The sequence below is a fragment of the Aspergillus alliaceus genome (genome assembly GCF_009176365.1).
Source record: "Aspergillus alliaceus strain CBS 536.65 unplaced genomic scaffold BDW43scaffold_91, whole genome shotgun sequence".
Classification (NCBI taxonomy): domain Eukaryota; kingdom Fungi; phylum Ascomycota; class Eurotiomycetes; order Eurotiales; family Aspergillaceae; genus Aspergillus; species Aspergillus alliaceus.
Window position 1 is genome coordinate 1 of NW_022474774.1, and position 18644 is coordinate 18644.

General features: G+C 47.3%; 6 protein-coding genes across 6 annotated transcripts; 2 read left to right on the forward strand and 4 right to left on the reverse strand.

Annotated features, from left to right (window-relative positions):
* Positions 1-343: 343 nt before the first annotated feature.
* Positions 344-1364, reverse strand: BDW43DRAFT_324038 (uncharacterized protein; the record flags this gene model as incomplete). The annotated part of the gene is made up of 3 exons (XM_032049870.1): positions 1243-1364; positions 1096-1188; positions 344-1036 (listed from the first exon to the last, which is right to left on the reverse strand). Exons 1-3 carry the CDS (start codon positions 1300-1302, stop codon positions 344-346), a joined length of 846 nt encoding a protein of 281 aa, XP_031894135.1. The 5' UTR covers positions 1303-1364.
* A 2374-nt stretch (positions 1365-3738) lies between these two features.
* On the forward strand, positions 3739-4548 carry BDW43DRAFT_316936 (uncharacterized protein; the record flags this gene model as incomplete). The annotated part of the gene is made up of 1 exon (XM_032048424.1): positions 3739-4548. One exon carries the CDS (start codon positions 3739-3741, stop codon positions 4546-4548), a length of 810 nt encoding a protein of 269 aa, XP_031894136.1.
* A 1567-nt stretch (positions 4549-6115) lies between these two features.
* BDW43DRAFT_316937 (ankyrin repeat domain-containing protein) lies at positions 6116-6705 on the reverse strand (the record flags this gene model as incomplete). The annotated part of the gene is made up of 2 exons (XM_032048425.1): positions 6116-6631; positions 6691-6705. The coding sequence occupies 2 exons, from the start codon at positions 6703-6705 to the stop codon at positions 6116-6118; spliced, it is 531 nt and encodes a 176-aa protein (XP_031894137.1).
* Positions 6706-9245: 2540 nt separating this feature from the next.
* Positions 9246-10436, reverse strand: BDW43DRAFT_324040 (NAD(P)-binding protein; the record flags this gene model as incomplete). The annotated part of the gene is made up of 4 exons (XM_032049871.1): positions 9246-9499; positions 9556-9735; positions 9771-10162; positions 10290-10436. The coding sequence occupies 4 exons, from the start codon at positions 10434-10436 to the stop codon at positions 9307-9309; spliced, it is 912 nt and encodes a 303-aa protein (XP_031894138.1). The 3' UTR covers positions 9246-9306.
* A 3546-nt stretch (positions 10437-13982) lies between these two features.
* BDW43DRAFT_324044 (major facilitator superfamily domain-containing protein) lies at positions 13983-15884 on the forward strand. Its single transcript, XM_032049872.1, has 6 exons — positions 13983-14525; positions 14591-14651; positions 14728-14963; positions 15053-15446; positions 15499-15630; positions 15687-15884. The coding sequence occupies exons 1-6, from the start codon at positions 14037-14039 to the stop codon at positions 15842-15844; spliced, it is 1470 nt and encodes a 489-aa protein (XP_031894139.1). The 5' UTR covers positions 13983-14036; the 3' UTR covers positions 15845-15884.
* Positions 15885-16667: 783 nt separating this feature from the next.
* Positions 16668-18320, reverse strand: BDW43DRAFT_294452 (MmgE/PrpD family protein). Its single transcript, XM_032043938.1, has 2 exons — positions 17999-18320; positions 16668-17930 (listed from the first exon to the last, which is right to left on the reverse strand). Exons 1-2 carry the CDS (start codon positions 18239-18241, stop codon positions 16704-16706), a joined length of 1470 nt encoding a protein of 489 aa, XP_031894140.1. The 5' UTR covers positions 18242-18320; the 3' UTR covers positions 16668-16703.
* Between the last annotated feature and the right edge of the window lie 324 nt (positions 18321-18644).

Below are 18644 nucleotides of genomic sequence, written 5' to 3' on the forward strand. Positions count from 1 at the left end.
AATTATCTTCAAGACACGTAGAGTTATAGAAGTATCTAAAGTGCCATACCAGGTCTAGGGGATTGAAGGTGGACCGAGCCGTGTCTTTTGCTAATATTGATGGGGAGACAGACATGGTGCATGCGACACTTGCTCCTAGGCGTAAAAGGAAGCATCGAAGGCACAAAGCTCATCATTCCTAGGTCCTACTATCCGCCCCATGGCATTTTCTTTTCTTTCTATGCACAGTATAGCTTGTTCATAGGAGCTTCTGGTAATCTATTGCTCATTTATGGACTAAGAGACTCATGCAATACTTGCGTTATGGGTAGTTTTATAATAATAAAGGCCACCAGATTCTTCACTAATCCCAACCATCCCCTTCCCTCATGTAAAACTCCGTATCCTCATTCTCCTCAAAAGCAATCTCTGACAGGGGCTGTCCCTCCAGCCAATTAACCGCATGCTGTGCCGTCTCCCTCGCCCTTTCGCGCACCCTGAACGGGAGAATCTGACCTCTGTGATTCACTGCTAGCAGAAGCACCCAGCCCTCCTCGCAGGCCTTCCGATCCGCCACAAGGACTAGAGCAGCCTGCGACTGATCACTCTCCTCCAATTCTTCCGCCCGCTCCGCCCCACTGAAATGCCGCCAATCATCATCCGATATCCCATCAAAAAGCTCGGGGCAGTGCATCATCGCCGCAACCAGATACCCCGGCACGGAGCCCGGGCGTCCAGCCGCAATGCCCCCCACGACATCCGGGCCCTCCGCATCTCGACTCAGCTCCCTCCAGTCCTCGAAAACAAACTCCTCGCGGATGCATGAAACATGGTAGTTCTCGCGCCCCTGTTGCAGGACCTCCAGCCGGAGCCGTCTGTACGCGGTGTCCGCGGCATCTTGGCTGGTCTGGTCTGTGCCGCCGAACCAGGTCCTGATCCACAGCGTGCTGGATAGCATGTTGCTTATGGCGCGATCATCCTCGGAGAGGAGGTCTTGGGGAACCTCCGGGGGGAGATAGTCTGGGATTGGGTCTTCGAAGGTGGCGAGGGCGTAGTCCTGGGATTATTCGTTAATAATTACAATATAATAGGATAAATAAATAAACCCATAGATACATTTCGCCCATATTTTCCCAGCGCGATCCATTTCTCCACCAGGACTCTTTTCTGCTCATTTTGGGAGAGCGGGGACGCGGCGTCCCAGTTTGCCTTTATGGGAATTCAGTGATGGACTTGTGATGTTCTTGGGAACGGCAAGCTTACCAGGACAAAATGGTCAAATGGGAGATACCCGAACTCGGGGTGGTCGAGGCCTTCTCTCATTGTTGCTGTTGTTATTGGCGGTGGTGGTGATGAATGGAGTCGGGGCAATTGGTGGGATGAGGGGAGTCAAAGGGAGCGGGATGGCTGAGACTTGAAAATATTAAGAAACCAAAGGATTTTAAACCTACTGTTAGCTTTTATCTAGAGATAATTAAAGATTCTACTGAACCAAGACAGTATATAAACTGGCAGTATCTAGATAAGTTATCTTAAAGCTTAGGCTTAGAGAAAACTGACTCTTAAGAAATAATTAAAACTAGACTGTGCAATTAATAAATAAGAAATATTCGGGAGTTTATTAAAGAGAACTTATTTCCAGGAATATATTTATTTTTGATACTTATATAATCCTAATAATGACCTATGTCTAGCCACTAGGCTTCAAAACAAGCATGCAATTTACTAAGCTAAAGTCTTCTATCTACTTTTTTTTTCTCTCTATTTTTACACTAGGAAGCGATAGAGAGATAGATAAAAATATATATAGACTGGCCTGTTAAAGACAATTAACTGGCTTCTTAATACAGCTACTGGGACTAAAGAGTTCAGCTATGTCATGCAAGATATATTCTTCTTTAAGGATATATACCTGAACTGGGCATGTCCAAGTACTGAATAGTACAACAGTCTATACTCCCGCCAGGATAGAAGAGGATGGCGTCCCCTTCTATCTAAAGGTAGGCAAAGCAGCTTCCCATCTCCAGAAGACCAGACCAGGGTAGCCCAGGCGCTTCTTCTATCGTTTTCCAGCATATATTATTCAGGTTTGTTGCTTCAAGCATGTATTTCGCGAGTTCCTAGTGAGATATCTGTTTAGGTAGCTCGTCCAGTTGCCCCTGGGAGGCCGCCGAGTGACATTAAATAGAAATCAACTCAAATCAAATCCCCTGAAGCTTCCTTCTGATATAGAAAATTAATATCTATCGAAAGGGTATCCGATCTTCAGTAGGCTTCATGAGTGTAGCTGATATAGCTTCGCTCTGTCCTTCTTTCCCTGAAATCGCAACGTCTTTCATAACGTGGAAGCGACTGACACCTCATTCCTCACCTCAACGTCCAATTGGCACTACAACCCCACTTTTCCGCGAGGAATCTCCACTTGGCTGGGCTTCCCATTTGACAAGTCTTTATAAGACCTGGGAGCTTAGAATATTGGTTTGTCTCACCGCTTGGCGCAGCAACCTTACTCACATCACACCGCTGGCGTGAAAGAAATTAGTCCGCCTTATTTCTGGTGCTGTAAAGAGAGGTGGAGGCCCACTGGCTATGTGTTTGCCGCCTGTATACTCTGATGCAGTCCAAAATTTGTGCGGAAATGCCATAGCGGCTACGCGAAGCGGCCTAGAACTCGTGCTTTTCAAAGCGCAAAGGTGTTGTTGTCCAATAGGGTCAAGGAGATTGAAGGATAACAGATAGGATTATTAGTGGAAAGATAGACACCCCCGAGGGAGAAACCCGCCACGTTCAGCCCAAAGGCGATGGCGCCCCGGACCTCGTATAGGATTACACCAAGCCGCTGGGTCAATATTCCGTCCAGCACTCAGTCTTAAGAGTGGTATGCATCTAGCACTTCGGGCTCTTTCCAAAATATCCATGGATTCAAGTCAGAGGTTATGTTGGCTGCTTACTTGCATCTGCTGCTGACAAAAATACGCACGTCAGCCTCGTCCGAAAGACACAAAAATTGCATAGCCTTTGACGGTTAAAGATTTCTTCTATTTCGCCCTCCTACAGGGTCTAGGGACTATTTTTCTGGTAATGTATTTTCAGCAACAACTCGATCGCTGACCCTTCCAGTGTCCACTAGTGTATGAGGCATGAAACGTGGCAGTGCCATTCTCATTACTATGTCCCAAAAGGCCCCTCTTGGCCACTTTGTTCGGCGAGGCATATAGATCACGATAACAAAACAAGATACTATTGATGGTCCCAGAAGCCGAAGCGTGTCCTGAAAAGGGCGTACTTGTCCATTTACATGACAGCACAAACCAAAATATATTTCTAAGTATGATGCCCTAAATCTCAATGGGGATGCGAAATCCGGACGTTCCTCATATTAAAATATCACCAAAGTCCAAGTTCAGGCCCTTCGTTGGGTATCAGTATTGTAGCGCATTTCATATCCCTGCTACGGCTTCCTCCCTTCAGCAACCCCAATTATGTCCCCATGACCAGGACCATGTCAGCGTCGTATCCAGAGTGAGTGTCAGCTAGCCATTGCAGGACTGATGGGATTAGTTCCATTCCTAAGGTTTCATCTGCGGGGTACAATACAATGGAGACAAACAGGATCTGCATGCCTGAAGAACATAAGGCAGAGTTGGACGCGGCATCATTTCCTAGATAATTCCTAAGTTTAATCTCTGCTTTCCTTCCCTTCCCTTTTCTGATCTGCAGCTATCCACGATTTGTTACCCAGAGTTCGTCGTGTCGGCAATGATCATCGACGAAAACAGATTATGGCCCTCAGAACCCGATGGACGGGTAATAATCTCTATCGGATTCTCAGAGCATGGACATCATGATCGCCGGGACGAAGTGAAAAAGGTCGCTAGGAAATGGGAGAAAGCCTGTCCCTGCATTCACTTTAAGTGGACTAGAGACATTTCCGAGTGCGACGTGCGTATCAGCTTCAAGGGCGATTTGAGTTGGTCTGAAATTGGCAACACTGCAGCTGACGATCTCGACCTTGAACATCCAACAATGAAACTTCCCTGGGTAGGGGAGAAGGCCCTGAGGAGGCGCCACATACTGCACGAGTTTGGCCATATGCTTGGTGCTGAGCATGAACACTGTTCTCCAGATTTCCCATGGGACTTTGACAAGAGCCAGGTGGTGGAACACTTCAAAAGAGAAATTCAAACGAAGCATCCGGCATGGTCAACAAAAAAAAAGAAGGATGAGGCAACGGCTCGCGCGAAGCGCGACGTGCTTAAGCATTTGGATAAAAGAGATCTTATATGGTCGTCATTTGATGATAAATCCATTATGCTGTATCCCATAAAAAAGGAATGGTTGCAGTATAACCCATATGACGACATCCCACCAGAAGACTTTGACGAGAACTATGAGCTTTCACGCAAAGACAAAAAGTACATGAGGAAAGCCTACGGCTGTACATGTCTAGATCCGAATCCACCAACCCCTCCGCCAATCCCTCCACCGAATCCAGTTCCCTATCCAGGCGGTTTCGTGTACGGTGGACTACCGCCGAATTGGCAGCCAATCGCACCCCCACCTTCGTAGTCCAAATAATGGGCCAAGAGTTATATTACTGGCAGATAAGATAGGGTTGTTTGAGTCCGTGGTTTATCGTGGAGATGTACCAGTTCCTTATGAGGACGGCGGCGTTGTTGAGCAGACGGAAATTATTGATGTAGATAACATCTCGAGGCTTACGTGCTTAATCTGTAACGCTTCTCCTGAATCTGTGTTGCCAAGAATTGAAGGCGAGTCTGGGCTTAGCTCTGAAATTTTAGGGAGCAGTCTGAACTACTACTGTCTTTGGCGCCTGAACGTATTATCTAGAAGCTTAGAAGGATGTTGGAAGGCGAAGGTGTCGATTGAAAAGGGGGTAGCCCTATTGGCTGTTTAACTAGTACTAATGATAATGCACCGACGTGACCAAATGGGGGAGTAGGGAGTGAGGGTTCATCTGTCCCAACATAAACTAAAAAACAGCCAGTCGCGCTGCGCCAACTTAATCATGCTAGAATATATTTGTAGAGCCTATATGAATGGAATAGAATGTATCACAACTACCAAGACAGGTAGGTAGGTACATATCCTGTAAAGTTTCGGCAGCCTGTGTAGGACACGCTAATTGTGCTCATCATACCTATTGATATCCTTCTTACCGTTTCTTGCAGTGCTCAAGAGAGTCCAGGCCCTCAGAGAAGCCAACCGTAATCCTCGGTACCGATTCTTGCTCCACTAGCCGGGTAATTAACAAAACTGGTCTACCTGCACTCTACCGTCGGTAAATTCAACCGTCATCGATCTGCCGTGCAGAATCCATACAGCACCGACCATCCTGGGAACCAAAAATGGAAAAAAGGAAACAAAAGGTAAGTCCGGGCCTTATTTCGTGTATGTACCGCAGCACTAGCTTACCATCATGATTGGAGCGCGATTTTCATTATCCTTCTCAGGCTATTTCTCAAGCGTCTCGAAAGCAATGCAGCATGCCAGAAAGAAACGACGTGAGGGTTCCTCTCCCTCGTCAATCACGTCAGGAAGTATCGCAGGGCACTACAGACACATTTTTTAAGGTAGTGAAGCTCGGAAAAGTATCTCCTGCTTGCGTAGACTGTCGGAAGAGCCGAGTAAAAGTGAATTACGACTTCTATAACACATCCTTCTAGATTAGATGCTTTTCTCCAGACTAATTTGCACTAACTGGCTAAAGTACTGCTCTCCAATAAAGATTCTGACAACAGGTCTTCGCAGATTGGGGACGCAATCACTGCATTACTGTCCTCCTAGCCAAACAGTTACCAACTCCATCGTCAAAGCCATCTACAAACATTTTACCATTAGGTCTGACCGTCAGCGGAGTTGACGTGCAACGACAGTTACATGCTAAACGTCCGGTCAGCCAACTAATTCAATGGACCCCTGTCAATGTGGCTGGCTGGTTGTATCCTGCCACGAACCTCACCGTGATTCGCGGCAGGCTGTCCGTGAGATTACCCCGCCTGTAGACCAGGCGATATGAATGATGTGAATATGTGAATAGGACACAGTCATGTTAAATACACATCCCTATCATTTGTTTCAACTCCGGTAGCAAAGTATCAGACAAGAGACACCTTCACTCATCATCGTCATCATCATCAAAAGCCTCGATCAACCGTAATATTTTCTTGTTCCCGTACTTCTTGGCCAATCCTCTGGGCGTCCTTCCCTTTCTATCTTTTCGATCAGGGTCAGCGCCCTCCTGAAGCAAGATATGAACAACTCCCCTTTCATCATCATCCACAGCGAGATGCAAAGCCGTCTTGCCATCATTGTCCTGTTTATCCACTTGAGCTCCATGGTCTACCAGGGTACGTGTAGTAATATCATCAATGTAAGCCCGATGCAGCGCTGTCCGGCCGTTGTGGTCCGCGGCGTTTATTTTCGCCCCTTTCTGTAAGAGAAGTTTTATGACGGATTCATTTCCCACCGAGGCGGCGAGCATGAGAAGGGTTTTACCCCTGGCATCAGTCTCGTTGACATTGGCCCCGCGGGAAATGAGTTGCGCGGCGAGAACAGCATTCGACTGCATGATGGCTTCTTCAAGCGTGTACCCATCGATACTGTAGTCCGGGACGGGAACTCGGGGCTGCTACTGTGGTTAACATTCGGGATACAACACATCCTGTGCGCTGAGAGAACATTACTTACTCCGTTTTGAGGCATGGTTGATGCAACTTATATAGTTTTGCTCCAGCAGATATGTATGAGGACGTAGCGAGGACTTTCCGACAACTGTTTGGTGAGATTGGCCTTTAGGGAATATATACCTTATAGAATTCCAACAGCCCATGCAGTCTCAGGCTGAAGACGAAATAGGATGATACGACATTAATACCACTTAAAATACCGTCCAGGGAGTACAAGATCATTTCTGAAATAAGATCGATTGAAGTCACGCTTTGACTATGCGACCCAGTGCTAATGACCCACCAACACCCCCCGTTCGTGTACGAAGCAAAGCCCAGTATTATTTATCGTCCAATACTTTGGGGCACCCAGACCCGGAAAGACCCCACTGGTGCGTCTAATGCACGCGTCCCCCAGGTGAATTTGCTGCGCTTGACTGCGTTATTGCAGTGTGACGTTTTTCTCATCTGCGATACAACCTAGTAAGCGTATCTTTATCCAAATGTATGACACAGTCATCGCCTCTTCTGAGTTACCTATACAGCTATTACAACTGTTGTCGGGAATCACCGGTCAATAATGCAGCCTGTCGGTGCCATTAGCACTCGGCGATCATCTTGTCTCTCAGTTCATTGAAGCCAGTCTGAGCTGACGTGTGAGCGTATTCTCCAAACCCCGCAGTCAAAGCTGACAGCTCTCGGCCCCTGATTAATGCGTACATGACCACATCTCAAGGCCAGTAGGCTGGTACTACAGGCTGGATAGTTTGGTGGGCTGGCTGAGGTCTGTGAGGGGTTGAATACTCCAATGGCCTGCCCTCTCAGAAACTCGGCGGCTTGCTTTCTGATCCGGACTGTGGAACTCTCCGGGATGGCTCGGTAGCCCATAGCACGAAAGTCTGTCTCGGAGGCTTGTGTCTGACTTAGCCAACGGCTCGATATGGACGTTAAACTTGATTAACAATAATAATAATAAAGTCTCTGAGAGACATTCTCTCTCCTAATCCCCACACCGGCGCGATATCTGCTTCGTGCCTTGTCCTCGATAGCCTCGGGACCCCATCGACCGGTATAGAAGCAGATGAAGGATATTTTGAGTATTTCAAGGGTTGGATGAGAACTCTACCACAACATTTTGGTTTTTTTTTTTTTTTCAGGCTTCACGCTTTCCCCTGAGTGCCCTGAGAGCATAGCTCAGGGGAGAGGCAATAGGAACTATCACATCCACGCTGTGATGGACAAATGGCCATTGGAACTTAGACAATCCCTTTAAATCCTTTCTATACTCTTTGAGTCGTGTCTTTGAGGTTGTATAGTGTTCATCCAGAGCCATGGGAAATAATGAAAGCGGGTGACCTCTACATCTGGGGACTTGAAGGCCATAAGGCAACTTCTTGTGTGCAGAACGATCAGAATTTAGACTTTTAAGAGGAGTATACTGTCTAGATATAAACGGGCTCTAACTACCTAGTAGGTGTCTGTGGTGTAGGTAATGTATTAAGCACTAACATGAGAACCCATCGTAAACGAAATCAATCCATGTAACTTTCAGAGAGTCTTAGTTTAGTCATGGTAAGATCAGAGAAACTCCCAGAGCTTTACCTATCTTCTGACTTCAATCGCAGCATATCATTGTAATATCAGTTTAATACAAGCATGCAATGAAATATCTGGCAAATGGCAGTGGCACAATGAAAGCATTTTATCACTTATCCCAGACATTCACCCAGATCCAGAGGAGGCACGAAAGCCGTGATGCTCTCTCAGATTCTACTATGGCGCTGATAGTATCTCTCGGTAAAATCGATGGGAACCTTACCCTCATCTTGAAAGTCTGCAAGTAAGCGAGAGACTCAAAGCGTTGCCAGCCTTAGCTAACCTCCATGGTTGAAGAGTAGATACAATGCTTTCTTTGCAGTATGGAAGACCGACAATGTTCTTCCGAGACTATACGGCTGAAGTGTGGAATAAACTTGCCTCGGGCGGACATGTGTCGACCACGCTCAAGTTATGCCCTGTCATGATCTGCATCCATATCTTCATGCCATATTTTCAGATATTATTAACATTTTTGATCTACTGAATATCGATCCACCCCAGTCTATACTTGATCTATTGGGATTGAGGAGGTCTTAGTCTCAATTTGCTATCGCCTTCTACGGTTTATTCCAATACACCACTCTGCGGGCGGAATCGAGTCGCAAACTGCGTGCCACCTTGGGTTGCTTATGTTTATCATGACTACATTCTTCCAAATCGGCCAAAATCAGATCGTAGTCTTCAAGGTGTTATCTGTGCGCTTCCAGGATTTGCATAGTGACCTATGCGAGCTCGAGCAAGGCTTAAGTCTTAGGTTCATGGTCCTTGGTGGAATTTGGTCTCCGAAAGATCTAAATAGTGATTTGCTTGCTTCAAGGATACAAATATTGGCTGAGTGGCAAGGAATTGGCAGCTGGAGCGAACTTCGATGCTGTATTGGCAAATTTCCATGGATACAAGCTATACATGATCAACCTGGCCATGATCTATGGAACCAAGTCCGACACGACCGCTAAGGGTTGATTGTCTAATGATGAACATAGCTGTACTGTCACTCTTCCTCATTTTACATTATTTGAGATCACGCCCAAGTGATTACTCACCACGCAAAAGTCTGGCCAACCAACCTTTCAGAGACATCCCAGAGCTTCTCGGCCTCTTCACTAGATATGGCGAGAGGATGAGCTTTACCACTTATCTGACAACTGTCCAGATAGGATCCCCAATTTTCGCTGCCGTTTTTGCTTTTCCCGACCCCTTGAGCCAGTTTTGGGTCCAATGCAGCGACCAAACTCGTTGATTGCCCCCAGCGCCCAACGTTCTCGGCTTAAAAACGCTCTTCCTCAACTCCGCAAAAGCTTCCAGATCCTTCAACGACATGTTCCGGCCCAGCTCGGTGTCAATGACCCCAGGATGTAAGGATAGAGTCAACATTCCATGCTTGTCGAATAATCGCTTATTTGCCGCAATGCCAAAGAGTACATTTGCACCCTTGCTACGATTGTACCCATCGAGAGGAACATAAAGGCTTCCTCGATATCCAGACATCCGCGCATCTCAAACGACTCATAATTCGGCTCTTCTTCTGCGGGCAGATCTTTGTTCCTTCTCTCAAAGTTCATGTCACTCCAGCGCATACCAGAGGCCTGGACCGAAGCAGAGCTTACATTGACAACTCGCGTGGCGCCTGTCGGGTTGCTTTCAGCAGCTTTGATCAACTTAGGCATGATCAGACACGTAAGGAGCCAATGTCCCAGGTGATTTGTTGCACAGTGCAGCTCAATACCATCCTGACTCAATGTGCGTTCTTGAATGCCCATTATCCCGGCGCTGTTGATGACAATATTGATCGTGGGTACGTCGGCCCAGCTCATGATCTCGTAGGCTGCATTCCGAACTGACTCTAGGTTGGGGAAGTCAACCTGGAGACCGCGATAGTTGACCTTAGGGAACTCCTCAGAGCGTTGATGGACTCCTTGATTTTGATGGGGCTGCGACCGGTAAGCATTAGAAGAAAGGGCGATTGAGAGGCCTGCCAAATTGATATGGGCGAGGTGTATGCGAGACTCAGGGAAAAGTTACAAAGGCTTGGGTGGTGGATAAGCCGGTGCCACCGCGATTCACACCCGTAACCATGATTGTCTTGCCGCGGATTTCAGACGCAAACGCCCCTGCGACGTCAAGTGCTTCAGTGTTTTCGTTGAATTTGGGATAGGTCGTGGTAGCCATCCTGTGTCTATAACATACAACAGAAAGAGAAAGACGGGTTTCGTTCTGTAGATGGAGGTCTTCTACTTGGGCAAAAGGATTCTTTTTTTTTCCAAGGGCCATATCTAGGTAGCATCATGGCCCATGAGACATCTCTCCATTTTCTTATGGAAGCTCTCATGACCAGAGCCGACCAATGAGAGATTTACTACCTGTTTTGGTTAAGCGATATCAAGGCGGGTTAGCCTCAGCCAATGAAAGATTTGTTGCCTGATTAGGTTAAGACGATCTTAAGACCTAGGTAGCTTCTAGTATCGAACTGTTTGTCTGCGGAAACTATAGGACATTCCATTTCAGGAATAGGGCTAGATAAAGGCCCCTTTCTGCTCATCGGGGCAAGGCGGAAGTGTGTGTGCTGAGATGGAATATCGTTATTAACTCTTGAAGGTCAGGATCTGGGCCAGTTGGCGTTGATCGTTGATTCTGCATATGAGGTTCCACCTAGACGACGATCTAACGAAAAGCGCACAGGCGCTAGGCTATTTAGGAAGGCTCTGCTGTCAACATCAACACCGTAGGCAACAGGATAACGGCAGTCAAGATGGCTGTCACCGCTCGTTGCGGAGATTCTGCCAGTGTTGTTGTGCCCCAAGGGCTCCTCGGTAGAGGCTGGGCAGCCATAGTGCCATTGTAGGTCTCTTTTTAGTTCAATTCGTGGAGCGACCTTTGCTATTGCCGCCGAGAACGGCTTGTGCATAACCGCTGTTGGGAGGCATGACTAGCTTTCCTTTCAACACCCTAGGGTACTTGAAAGGCCAGGTATTGTTGCAGCTCTGTAGTGGTCTACTCGGATACAGCCCTGGGGGTCTCAATCACCGAATCCGACGTCTCTCCGTTTACACCAAACTCGGTGGCCTCTGGCTATATAGTACACTTTTATTCCCGTGCGTACTTTAGATTTGGAAAGCAGACTGTATAACGATTTGCATTTTAGCAAAACCCACTGCAAGCATTTTAAGTGGAAGAAGCTTGCTTACCTCAAATACAGCAACTTATTGGTCTCAGCTATAGTCTAAATTTATACCTTTTCGAGCATTCCTGCCATGCTGCAAGGAGCTGCATAGGGCAGTTATCCGGATGGGAGGGCTCCGCTAATAAAGACAGCTAGACACCAAGTTGTGAGTACATGTATATACTTTCAAGCCACAACACTACAAGCAAGCCAACCTGCCGGAATGAAATCCAAAAGTTGATTTGGTGCCGAAAAATTAAAAAAAAAAAAAAATAAATAATAAAAACAAAAAAAGGAAAGGGGAATAATAATAACGGGAGACAAGGCGTGTTCATCCGACAAGATAAATGATATAGTGGGGTGCGCCCAGGAGCTTAAAAGTGCTTTAAAAATGGGACAAGAAGAAATAATCCAACGAGCGCCCATTTTAGTTCTCCAATTATAGCTTCCTACACGGAATGCATAAAGCTCTATGCTTCAAAGTGAAATTGCGTTCATTCTGCATGGGCCAGCGGTATTGCCGACGGGACTAACTGCTCGATGAGGTCGTACGGCCAACATGATATTCAGAGCACGGACTCACCGTGGATGTCTACTCATCTTATTGGCCCAGCTTAGGTGTGATATATCTGGTACATGTTAGAGTGTTTTTCCATTCTCGCTTAAAAGTATATTCTGTATCAAACACCCAGTATGATCAAACTTTTGCGAGTTAGACAGGTCTCAAGCGCACTGATGTGATGTGATGTCTCTACGTTATTTGGAAATCCCAATTAGCCCGACTATGACTAAAGACAATTTTATGCCTGAATTGGTTCGAGTAATCTACTTCAACGATGCCGGACTTCAGCTTGGGAAGTAGCCTATGATCTTCTTCCTTATATGGGAATGATATATAAGGCCCCCCGATCACCGAGTTAGTATTCAGCCTACCCAAGGTAGCAGGCATCCAAGAAAGCGAATAGCAAGCACTGGAAGATCTGGATACAGAGCTATAAGATTATATTCAAACCTTTCGCGGACGGCGACGCTATTAAAACACGGGGTAGAGGTAGTTAAACAGCACCGGCTAGGCTCAGGATCTACTGTGTCACAGACCAGAAAGCAACCCAAGTGTATCTGGGTCGGAAACAATTGTAACTAATGATTGGGGTGAATTTTCGAGAGGAAGATAGGAGAACTTTATCCTTTTTACGGAAAAGCGAAACGATAAGTCGACTCGGGTGTCCATTGCTGTTGATACTTCAAGCAGGCTTAGGCTTCTATCGAAACTATGGGCTGTCGCCAAGGGCTCTGCGTATGTAGTAGGAGCAGATTGGTCCGAACTGCTCGAACCTTTGTTGTTACTGTGCCATCTCATCAGAACAGAGAGATCCTGTTGGCTATATCCCCCACTGTGTACCTTAAGCGATAAGAGCTAGCTGGCAAAATCCCTACCCCGAAAGCTGGAGGTCAGACAAAAATACTGAACGATGTCAAGCTATCAATTGCGAGCCTTTCTTTTAGTCTTGAGATCACTGCTCCTAGACTCCACGCGATCAAGCACAACTAGTGTTGAACATGACCTACCTTGGGAATCACTAGCAAGGCCACGCACGACATATGCGAAGAAACAACAAATAAAACGATACAAAGAGCATTTTCTAATTGCATTATTTGCTAGAATACTTAGTGGGTATTCCCAAATGGAGGTCTTATAAGCTGCCTTTACCTTCGATCTTCCAGTGAAGAGGGCCTGTTCCAGTGTCTAACACACGAAGCCCCATGGGGAGAGATAATGTCGAAGAATAAAATAAGTGGCCGGGGTCAGAGTAAGGTGAAGAGAGGGCGACCACAACTACCACTGAAGGTCCATTAGAGGTTATAGCAAGAAACAAGATGGGAATAATGAACGTATCTGTTCTTGGAGAAGATCAAAATATTTTCTTCCCACAACATTCCGGTTTCGGTTTCATAGCACGGTGGAAATGGATGTGTTGTGTCTGGATTGATATTGGGTCCATTCAAAAGTAATGCGATGAATATTTGAAGGCAGCAGTGATTCATGAGGTTTATCCGGCTAGACTCTTTCCGCGTTCATGTAGCTGCTGCTATGATGCACATAATGTTATCGTTGAGCCATTCTCTTTATTGGCTCTGTATGCTCAACAAAGCAGCAAACAGTTAGGGCATGCTGTCCACAGAAAGAGGATCAGCCTGCAATAAGAATATTATGCGGTAAGATTCGTCGATAATTCTGGTGCGTCAGGATGGTTAGACATGTCTCTCACTGTCAATAGTAAAAGACACCCTTCGGCGTTGTACGCTATACGCCGAGTGAGCAGAGGTATAAGTGAACAATGCAATTCACTTCTGCCCAATAGGCTACTGCATTATAGGCCCTCTGCATGTGAAATAGCCTTATCTCGGACATGAGCACCGACTCGGTCTCCGGCACCCGTGATCCACAGTCGGCGGGACCAACGGCATGCCGGTCAAAATTCGAGATCTACAGATACATATAAGGATCGCCTGGAGCCAAGGAAAGTGTCTGGCACTGTTATTTGAAGTTTCGCTGGACGAGTACCTCTTTCCTTGTCTTGAGGTATGAACCTCACCCATTTGCAAGCATGAGCGAATCCGACCTTGAATCGCAGCCTGCACGAGCAGCAGACGAGGCAATTGAGGAAAAGGTGTCTTCAGAAACGGGGAAGGAAAAGTCAATCATGGGATATGAAATGCCTCTATGGCGAAAATGCGTTATTACATTCATAGTCAGCTGGATGACCCTGGTTGTCACCTTTTCGAGTACATCCCTGATACCAGCGACCCCTGAAATCGCCACAGAATTCAACACCACCGAGGAGACCCTTAACCTCACCAATATGGGTGTCTTATTTGCCATGGGCTATTCTTCGCTAATTTGGGGCCCTCTTAACAAATTACTCGGCCGCAGGACGTCCTACAACCTGGCCGTTGCGATGCTGTGCGGGTGTACTGCGGCTACTGCGGTCTCCGTTAATTTAAAAATGTTTATAGCGTTTAGAGTTCTGACAGGCTTGACCGGGACATCGTTCATGGTATCAGGACAAACGGTCCTTGCGGATATCTTTGAGCCGGTGAGTTTCTATTCTGTTGTGGGCGCGCGTCCCAATAGTTGCCGTACTAAAGCAGCCTGGTCCAGGTTGTCCGTGGTACAGCTATGGGGTTCTTTATGGCAGGGACTCTTTCAGGGCCGGCAATAGGTAATTTTTTCCAGCCTTCCCTATCCTACGACGTAAAACGCAGCCAGAGAACTCAAGGCTAAATTCTATTTAAAAGGTCCCTGCATTGGTGGAATCATTGTCACCTTCTCTGGCTGGCGGGTCATATACTGGCTGCAACTCGGAATGAGTGGTCTCGGACTGATTCTGGCCTTCTTCTTTGTCCCCAACACCAAAGGGGAGGTTGAACCGGACCCCAAGAAGTCTCAGCCCCTTACCGTAGTCTCGGCTATTCGTGAATTCAATCCTTTCCGGATTTTCAAGCAGTGGCTGTACCCGAATGTCTTTCTCGCTGTGAGTACAAATTGATTCCACCCACCTACGGCTGCCATGGTGCCAAGTGAACGTGGGATCCCTACAGATGCTAATTTAATCGAACGAAGGATCTAACATGCGGATTCCTCGCTGTTTTCCAGTACTCGCTTCTTACCTCCGCTCGCGCAATCTTCAACCCGGTCTTCCATCTCAACACTGCCCTGGTCTCAGGCCTGTTCTACCTTGCTCCCGGTGCTGGGTTCCTGGTTGGTAGCATCGTCGGGGGCAAATTTTCCGATCGCACAGTGAAGAAGTGGATTGTTCGTCGCGGATATCGCCTCCCCCAAGACCGGCTGAACAGTGGACTGATAACTTTATTCGGTGTGCTACCTGTCTCGGTCTTAATATACGGGTGGACGCTCCAGGAAAGAAAGGGCGGCATGGCGTTGCCAATCATCGTGGCATTCTTCGGCGGATGGGGGCTGATGGGGAGCTTTAATTGTTTGAATACCTATGCAGCCGGTTGTTTCCTATTTTATTCCCTCGTGGGCGCATGAGACTGACAACTGCATAGAGGCATTGCCGCATAAACGGTACGAGGTCATGGCAGGGAAATACATAATCCAGTATTCGTTCTCGGCGGGGAGCAGTGCGCTTGTGTTGCCGGTGATAAATGCTGTCGGTGTTGGGTGGACATTTACCATCTGTATGGCGTGTCTACTTGTTCGCTTTGTAAAGGCCACGATGACTGATTGACAATAGGTGTGGCCTTTTCGACAGTGGGTGGTTTAATCACCATGTCTATTGCGAGGTGGGGATTGGACATGCAGAGATGGGCAGAAAGGACATTTCGCATACCTGGTAAGCTTCTGTTCATAATTATTGGTTTCCACATATTGATGGGTAAGCCAGAATCATGATAATGAGATGGACGACCATGCGCCCAATGGAGGCGCAAAAATTAGTATGATAGGCATACTAATCGAACCGGGAAATAAAATAGATGTATAGACATTGCGAGAAAACCTTCCTAGACCAATCCACTGGAAATAGAATTAAGCAGCTATATTACATCTGGACTGTTTCTCAGAGCCGAGGCTTCATGATCTTTGCTCGAATTACTGAATGGGACTAGAGAGAAAACAACGGCGCCAATCCCATCCCTACCAGATGCCGCAAAGTGGACTTGCAATGGAGATAGAACATGCATACGGGCCTATCAACAACGTGCAAAGCTCGGAAATGCTTGGTCCATACCCTTCCCATGTAACGCGACCCACAATGATCTACGGCCGCAATGTTACTTGCCACCGTGTCTATCTATCTCCTTTGAAACATCGGCGTTCGGCGGCCGGGATAGTGGGTCGAATGCCATATCCAATATCCTTCGTATCAATGATAGCTCCGACAAAAGTACGAAAATATAACCTCGGAGAGCAGGGATGACATTCCTTCGCTTTACCCGAGAGGACTGGATTTCATTTCCGAACCTATGCTAAAGGCCTACCTCGAAAATTATCGGGTCAAGACGGCCACGTGTAATTCCCTTGATGAGGGCTTTGTCGAGATAAGACGCTCTTACTCAAGTATAATGATGTTCATGTGTTTGATTATGGCAGAATTTTGTTATATTGTTTATCAGACTACTTAATAATACGAGCTAGAAGAGTCCCCTAGCTAGTTAGGGTATTGCAAGCCGGATAATACGGTGGAATTAAAATAGATTTATATTCATTCTAGCTCGTCAAGTTAAACTAAGAATTTTCGCTAATGCGACCCTTATGCGAATGGCGATTTCACCGGGCTATTCAACAAATCGAGCAATGGCCGGATGTCGTCGGCGGTGTCCAGGTTAAGCACAAGATCTTCAATAGCTTTGACCTTCGTTGCATCAGTCACACTGGTTGCAAGGTTGCGGTATTTTTTCAGGATCAGCGAATTCGGGATGGGTTCCTTGACTCCCTGGGGTTTCTCAACGGTCTCCGAGACCTGGGTGCCATCATTGAACTCCACCAAAACTCGGCCTGAGCTAACACCATAGAAAGCATCGAACTCCTCGCTACGAGATGAGGAAATCTTCTCCGCCAGCTCCCAGACCTCCGGCCTTTCGAGGTTGTTATCATGTTCGGAGAATTGAGCCAGTAGGCACTGCTGGTCGACCATCGTGGCGGCTAAAATATAGGAAATACTCATTTGAGCTGCGATCGAACTGATGGGTCTTTCACTGGGGATCCATCCGCAGTGGCTATAGGAAGAGCTGCACAATTGCACATGTGCATGGCGGATGTTCTTGAGATTTGATTTCGCAAAGAGGTCGGGATACTTCTTCTGCAGGTTTTCGAGTGCCTCAACGGCGCCATGGGTAAGGCCACAGCAAGCATACAGCTTGACCCGAAGTGTGAACGTATGCCAGAATGTGCCCAGCTCCGCTGTCACCTCTTCTTCTTTGTAAGCGGGTGTTTTGCCATTGCCTTTCGTGAACATGGTGAGGAAACCCCCATATGGGACTTCCAGGACGCCTTTCATGGCCTCGTAGCCACCATGCGCCAAGAGGCCTCCGAGGAGCCCATTTCGCGACGCAAATCCATGCTGCACCCGCTTCACCATACCTCCGTACTGCGCGGACATCAAGCCGCAAGCTTGGGTACATGCGATTCCTACAGCATCCTCCATAGACTCCGGGGAAAGACCGAGGAGCTTTCCTGAGGCCAAGGCACCAGCCGGGGCACCATAGACTGCACCACAGTGCCAGCCGTTGTTCAAGAGATCAGCTCCGTAGATGGCCTTGCCAATTCGGGGACCTGTCTCAAATCCCACGATTGATGCCAGGATAACTTGCAGACCTGTCACAGCTTTCTCTTGTTGATTCAATACTTCACTTGCGGCAAATATGGCTGGCAGAGCAATGCTTGCTGAGTGGAGTGGAGCTTCGCTGTGGTAGTCATCCAGTTCGGTTGCTTGGATGAATGCAGCGTTCATCATCGCAGCTGCAATGGGACCCAATTTCTATCACCGAAATATATCGTTAGATCCATTGAGTAGGACGATCAAACTAGAGGCATTAGAGAACTCACCTTGTCGTACCCAATTATACTGCACGAGCCGGCTGGCTCGAAGCCCATCGTCGCCTCGGCATACTTCTCAGACCATGGCACCTTTGCGCCCACGAGCGCACAGGCAATACCATCAAGAATGAGATACTTCGCCCGCTCCAAGACATCGGCTGGGATATCTTCAGCCTTCAAGTTGGATGCCCAGTCGCAGATTTGAGCGGTAACTCCCTTCTGGCCGTTCTGGGCAGACTCCGTCGCATGCATCTTGCTCAGTCAGATTGAGTTAGAATAGAAGAAGATAGAAACAATAAAAAGGAAAGGAAGGCCTGGTATTTGGGTTCTGCACAGAGTACAGGTGCAGTGATGGTTGTGCCACGAACTGCCCAGTATATATATGTCCCATCCGGAAGCCAGGTAGTATCACTTCCAGGTCATCACGGAAGTCATCTCTTATCACAAAGGAAAAATGCAACGCAGACTTTGCATTCGGATTACGCTTTACTAGACCTGCATCGACACATCGTATAACCAACTCTCCACACACATGGGTACCACGGCATGATTTGGTTCGCTGATTCTACCGAGCCCCCGACGCTATCTCAGCTGGAACAGTTCTGCCTAGGGCTAGACCATTTCTCCTACGCCATACCGGCTATTTTTGTTCTGG